The following is a 6,709-nucleotide window of genomic DNA, read 5'->3' as shown; positions in this document are numbered from 1 at the left end:
CACATACACACACACACACACACACACACTTTCAGTACTATGCAACGTATGACAAACAGCCTGAAAAACCAGGCAGCCAATCAGAGCAGGGCAATCATTTATCACACATCAGAATTGAACCCTTTCTAATATGTACACACACACACACACACACATACACACACACACATCCACCAATGCTGACCCATCCCCCTCATGCTTTCATTCTTCAGAAGCAAAGTGGCGCTGAACAACACCATCGGAAAGCTGGAGAGGAAGGTCAACGAGCTGACTGAGCAGCTGGATGAGGAGCACAGGATCTCCAACGAGCAGAAAGATCTGGTACAGTTACCGCTCTTTACCAGCAGAGGGCAGAGCAGAGCTGCGGTTCCTCATCCTCGCCACCAGGTGGCGATAGAAGGCATTTTAGAAATGGAATAAACTGAAGATGTAGGCTTAGGCTTTATGATCCAGTTACTGTATCTAAGTCTTTAGGAATGTATTTTTTGTAAAAGTAATTATTGACATTTTATTTATTGACATTTTTGAGGGGGTGGGAATATTAATATAAACATATCCCTCTCATCTTCTATTAGAACTGTCCGTCTTTCACATCTTTGTTTTTTGTTTTTTTTAACACTGCAGTCAGATATGTACTGTTGGGGCTATACAGTAAAACTGTAGTTATATATTTAATAATATAATTTATCATTTAAATTTTTTTTTTATTATTATAACATGAAATATATATATAGGTCTTTTTAAAAAACAATAATAACAAAGAAAAAAAATATATATGTAATTATATTTTTATTTATAAATATTACTTTAACCGAATGTAAACATTATGCTATTAATTAAAAATGAATGACTATTATTTAAAATGTTATACCATTAATTAAAAAGCAGGTTTGTAAATTCTGCATTTTAACGAATACTTAGCTTATATTTAATATTAAACTTTTTAACTATCATTTTTCATTTGTATAATTTAAATTCATATTTAAGTGTAAAAATTAATCAATACATTTTATTTTTTGTGATTTATTTATTTATTTATCATAATTCTTTTTCAATATTAATTTAAATAACCAAGTGAATAAGTTACACAACTGTGTATAAAAATAATTGTATATAAAAAAAAATAACACAATTAGGATGAAAGGTTATTAAATGAGGCCCATGTGAAACTGTGGCCCCGTGTGAGGAGCCACCCTGTAGTACCTGCATACCTAACTCTCTCTGTGTGTGTGTGTGTGTGTGTGTGTGTGTGTGTGTGTGTGTGTGTGTGTGTGCAGATGACTCAGCGGATGCGTTCCCTGAAGAGGCAGCTGAACGAGGTTGAGGAGCAGGCAAGCCGCCGAGACAGCCAGTACCGACACACACAGAGAGAGCTGACGGAGGAGAGGGAGGCCAGCGCTCGCTTACAGAAACAACTGCTGGAAATGCAGCTGCAGATGAAGTGAGTTTTCATTGACACACACACACACACACACACACACACACACTCACACGCAACGAGGATGATGAGGATCACATCCCCACCACTTTCTGAAAGTGTTGCCTGTCCAAATACTTTTGGACAAACGACCAGGCACAGTTCTTTGAGCCTGTTTTTGCTGCCGTATGGAACCATTTATCTAGAACCATCTAATGAGAGCCTCACATTAGGGTTCTTCAAAGGTTCTTTAGTAAAGCTAATGATTCCCCATCAAGAAATCTGATGCACTATATGTCCAAATGTTTGTGGACACCCCTTTCTAGTGAATGCAGGCGTAGAGACGTACTACCAATAGAATAGGACTCTCTGGAGCAGATCGACATGACATGAACCTACTGGCACTGGCACCTGATGGCTGAATGCCATCAAATCCTCACAGCAATCTTCTAGGACTGTCAAAATCTAGTAGAAAGCCTTCCTCCCTGGACAATAGAGCCAGTTACTCCAATACCCTCGGTTTCGGAAGAAACAGTGAACAAGCAGGCGTCCCAATACTTTTGTCCTTATCTTGCCCCCCCCCATATGAGAATACATGCCATTCCGTGTTTTTTGCAGGAGGAAGGACACGATGATGATGAGGCAGACTCTGGATAACCTCAAACTGGACCTGAGCGGGGACGAGGAGGATGAGCCCAATCCGGCGGAGAGCAGCTCGGCCCAGAACTGAGATCAGCCCGGACTGTTCGGCCTAGGACTAGTGAATGTACGACAGCCAGGTTCCGCCCACCAAGACTCACGACTGCAGCAAAATTGACGAAGACGGCGCCCCAGCGTACCGACGGCCTGGACTGGACCGAAGCTCGTCTCGACACCCGACGCCACGAGGACAGCACCTCTTCAGAGACCCGAATTGGCGTCTCCACACAACGTTTAAATTTAGGAAAGGGGATGTCTGTCTGATGGACCGTGGTCCGTGCATGTAGCAATCTTTTTTTTTTTTTCCATTTGGGAGGACAGACTGGGGTCGTTTGGGGATTATCCTTTGCTGAAGTGTTTAACGTCCAGATAAGCTTATCTACGGCTACTCCGTACTCCGGTGATGTATTTCTCGTCCGATTAGCCGCGTGCAGCCTTACGTTCTTCCGTTTTTCTCGGTCATATAAGTTAATTTCCTAGTTTTGCGCCTTTCCCGTTCCTTCCTGGAGGTGTGTTTGCTACGAGAACGATGTACATAGTCTTTTCCAAGCATCGTATTTACGTATTTAGCTCGTTTTAGCAGCTAGCATGCTGAGGGCGGAAGCTAAAGCGAGGTGGCTGAGAAGACTTTTATTTTATAAATGGACTTTGGGGTCTTTAAGCTATTTATTGTGCTAAATTTAGGATGGACGAATGGGAGAATGAATGGAGTGCAGTGTCAAAAAACAACCACCGGACAGCAGGATTAGCATTGCGCACAGGATCGCCAATGCTAGCTTCATTTCACAGTTAGCCACCTTAGCATTTCTCGGGACTTTTTGCAGGACTTCCATTTGCTGCGTTCCATTTACCTCGGGAAGTCGGATGCCGAGGCTCGGTAAACCAGCTAAACGAATGCTTTCCGATAATTGTACACTGTTTACGTTAGCTTGTCTTCGCCTTCGGCGTTTACCACAACAGGTAAACTCTGAAAGGACAGTCCTTTCCTCGTGATTTATGGTGAATCTAACCCGAAAATGTCCCACTTTTCGTGTCCCATGTTAGCATTGTTAGCATTGTCCTAGGTTGGCATTGTTTTGAATGTTGTTATTTGGGTTTTCCTTCCTGTACGAAACGAAGATAGCATGAATGTTATAATTAAAGCACTGGCTGTAATACTTAAATGAGATTAACAACAAAAAATGATGCTAACAAAAATAAATCAATAAAAAAAGTGTTAAATAAATTCATGAAGTAGTTACAGTAAGCGATTAGGCGGACACGGTAAAGGTCTTTATCTAAAAATGGACTTTACAGCAACAAGGTTAGCATTGTTAGCATTGTTAGCGATTCCAGTTCGGTATTTCGCGCATCCAAACTCCATGTAAACCCGTCCACAGGACTGATATAATGAGACGCAAACAGATAGCAGTGCTGCTAAACTGTGTAACACTACTGCCCTCACTACTGTTGATGTGCGATTCGGCCATCTTGGATTTTTCCCGACTTTCCAAGTAGGAGGTCCCACTTGTGGGGGGCGTTCCAGCTGTAAATTCCTACTTGGAACTCGGAAAAGTCCGACATCCCAGTTCAAATGAAACGCAGCCTTAAAGCTGAAGCTTCCCTGAGGTAAAAAGTTCCTCAGTTTTTAACGCAAGCATCCAAGAAAGAGTTCAAGCGTAAACCTGCTAATAATGCTAATAATGCATCAGCGCTAGTTAGCATTTAGCAGGTTTCTCACTGAAAGTGCTCATACTCGCATTACTGCTGAGAAATACACTAAAATACTGAACTACCGACGTTTAAGCAGCTAATGTGCTAAAAGCTATGCTAGTATGCCAACTTTTTATGCTAGTTTTTTTTTGCCTTTATTTTTGCCTCCGCAATATGGATTCACGTCTGACTTTATGTTTATGTCTATTTATGCTAGCTAAAGACTTCAGGGACAGTCCTTTACTGGTGTTTTATGGTGAATCTAAGCAAAACATGTCCCACTTTTTTGTGTCCCAGGTTAGCATTGTTAGCATTGTGCTCTATAAAACTCTATTTGAACCATTTATCCTAATAAAAACACATTTTCTATGTGAAATATTGGTGGATATTGGCAACAGAATCATCATATAGCGCTAAAAGAAGCTAAAGTGTGTGTGTGTGTGTGTGTGTGTGTGTGTGAGAGGAGCTCACTTCCAACAACTGGAAACTGGAAAATTATGAATAAATTAAAAATAAATAACAAGTGGACCAATAGAAATGCTCCAAAATGACTTGCAGTAAAATTTCATATATTTACTTCCATTTTTTTTTTTTTTTTTTTTTTTACTTTTACTTTTATGTTTTGGAGACAATATTTTGGAGCAAATATATACTACATGTCCAAATGTTTGTGGACACCCCATCTACCGACCACATTCAGCGATTGTAAGTTGCACCCATTGCTGCCACAGATGTGCAAATGCACACAAACACAGCTAGTCCCCGTAGAGAAGTACTGCCAATAGAATAGGACTAATAGGACCAAGCTGAACTTATTGGCTCCATGCCCAATGCTAGGTGTGAGCTAGCCTGCCCCAGCATTGAGTTCGCTGGACTGATGGAATGGTTAAAGCTTCATCCAGACAACGTCCTGACCTCACTGACGCTCTTGTTGCTGAATGCAATCAAATCCTCAGCAGAAAGCAGAAAGCCTTCTTCCGTGGCCAAAAAGCAGGATAAACACTTTTTTAATACCCTTGACTTCAGAAGAAACAGTGGATGAGCAGGTGTCCCAATACTTTCGTCCATATAGTGTATGTGTATGTGTGCGTCCCAGTGCACTAGGTGGCAGCGTTGGCAAAAAAAAGGACCTGACCAGACCTTACAATTACATGATATTTAGGAACATAGTACTTAATATCCTTAATATGTCTGTTTTTAAACAGTGAGTCATTTACGTAACGGGGTTGTAGCTTCAAAATGACTTTGTCATCATTAAACATTAAGGAAAAATTAATGACAGAAATTTTGTACCTCCAGTGAGTGAACTTCAGGAAAATCAGACAATGTTGTTGAGGAATATATTTGAAATAATATTAATGCGCTAGGAGTAGCTGGTGTCGCGTGGTATAAGCTTGGAGGGATCTTCTGGAACGTAGCCTTTACAGACTAGCTAAGGGTTTTTTCTAAACAGTAAACAGTTAAAAGCCCTTTTACAGGTCACCCCAGAAGAAGAGCATCTGCTAAATGCCTTAATTATGAATCATGATGTTTACTTCTTTAAGAAGCTCTGAAAAATACACCGCCGTCCCCGTCTTTGCTAATTGTTTGCGCTCTAAAGCCGGGCCTACTTTGAAAAACGCAAAAAAAAAAAGTCTAAACAATCATTTTCACTTTAGGAAAAACAACTGAACCATGATCTGAGGGTTTAAGGGGTTAATTCAGTGGTGCTGAAACAGCTGCAATGTCTTTTAACTTGCCAAAATCAATGCCTCTTAACATCCTGCTAGTGATCATGATGGGCTACAGCTTAGAGCTGGGCAATATGGCAATATTTTATTGTGATCAATTTTGTTATCGTGGTCATTACATTACAAAGAGTGTATTCAGTCAGCATATTTTAAGTAAAAATCACGGTACTGTGTAATTTACAACCCGAAGCGACTCAAACCCCGAACCCCGAACCCTGGTTTTTGTCGTAGACCGTCAAAGTTACTCCATTAAGGCAGTACGGTTAGTGTTCTCTATAAATGGTCTTGAATTTGAGGACTAAACATGGAATCATCTGCATTCGGAACAATTCTCCACAAGGGGGAGCTGTCATCACTTGAGTCCGGTGTTTTGGCAGATTGGGCGGTTTCCCAGCAAATTGGATTTTTGGGTTGGTCCATTATCCAGTGTGGGAAATGCAGTAAAGTGGTCAATTGACAAATTTTATGGGCAATTTTTCAGGGAAAAGTTTGGGGAATTGCTAAACATACTCGTATAGATTCTTAAACCCTTAAACCCGTAAACTCCACATAAATTACTTTGCTTACATTACTTACATTAATTGCTCTGTAATTATAATTGGCACCTTTTTCATAGGCCCTAAAATAGAACCCTGCAGAACACCACAAAAAGATCTGCATATTTTAAGTAAAAATCACGGTACTCCGTATGGGAGAGTATTTGGTTGCAGTTTTTAAAAATAAATTACACGGTTGGTGCGTTTTGTCTGGCATTTTGTGTGATACAATATTATGATAAATATCGTACATCGTAAAAAAATGTCTTTAAATGTCTTTGATGTCGTAAAATTTGTCCATATTTGTCCAGTGAAGCACTTTTTTTTACAGGTCACCCCGGAAAAAGAGCATCTGCTAAATGACTTAAGTGTGAATCACAATGTTTACTTCTTTAAGAAGTTCTGGAAAATACATCGCCATCTCCGTCTTTGCTAATTGTTTGCACGCTAAAGTCGGGTCTACATTGAAAAACATGCCATTTTTAATCCGTTAATATACCCATGACTGTCAATCAGCAGCAATTCTTGACCCCAGGTCCATTCTTTGAGTCCCCCACATATTAAAAACACAGTCCACAAGCTAATTCCACGTTAGCTTATGCCCGACCAAGGAAAAATGGAGCCGCAGCCATTGC

The 6,709-nt window shown here is 40.3% G+C and overlaps 1 protein-coding gene across 3 annotated transcripts in view; it reads left to right on the top strand.

Annotated features, from left to right (window-relative positions):
- The window catches only part of LOC140539468 (uncharacterized), a 40,619-nt gene extending 37,286 nt beyond the window's left edge, over window positions 1-3,333 (top strand). For all 3 annotated transcript variants that reach the window (XM_072662189.1, XM_072662188.1, XM_072662187.1), the window contains 3 exons: window positions 213-321; window positions 1,278-1,441; window positions 2,036-3,333. In XM_072662189.1, coding sequence (XP_072518290.1) covers window positions 213-321; window positions 1,278-1,441; window positions 2,036-2,147 — 385 coding nt within the window. In that variant the 3' untranslated portion in view covers window positions 2,148-3,333. The remainder of the gene's footprint in view (window positions 1-212; window positions 322-1,277; window positions 1,442-2,035) is intronic.
- The last annotated feature ends 3,376 nt before the right edge of the window (window positions 3,334-6,709 follow it).

Source organism: Salminus brasiliensis, chromosome 18 (assembly GCF_030463535.1).
Source record: "Salminus brasiliensis chromosome 18, fSalBra1.hap2, whole genome shotgun sequence".
In the NCBI taxonomy this organism is placed as follows: Eukaryota; Metazoa; Chordata; class Actinopteri; order Characiformes; family Bryconidae; genus Salminus; species Salminus brasiliensis.
Note: the sequence above shows the minus strand (reverse complement) of the source record. Positions and strands in the feature narration are given on the sequence as shown.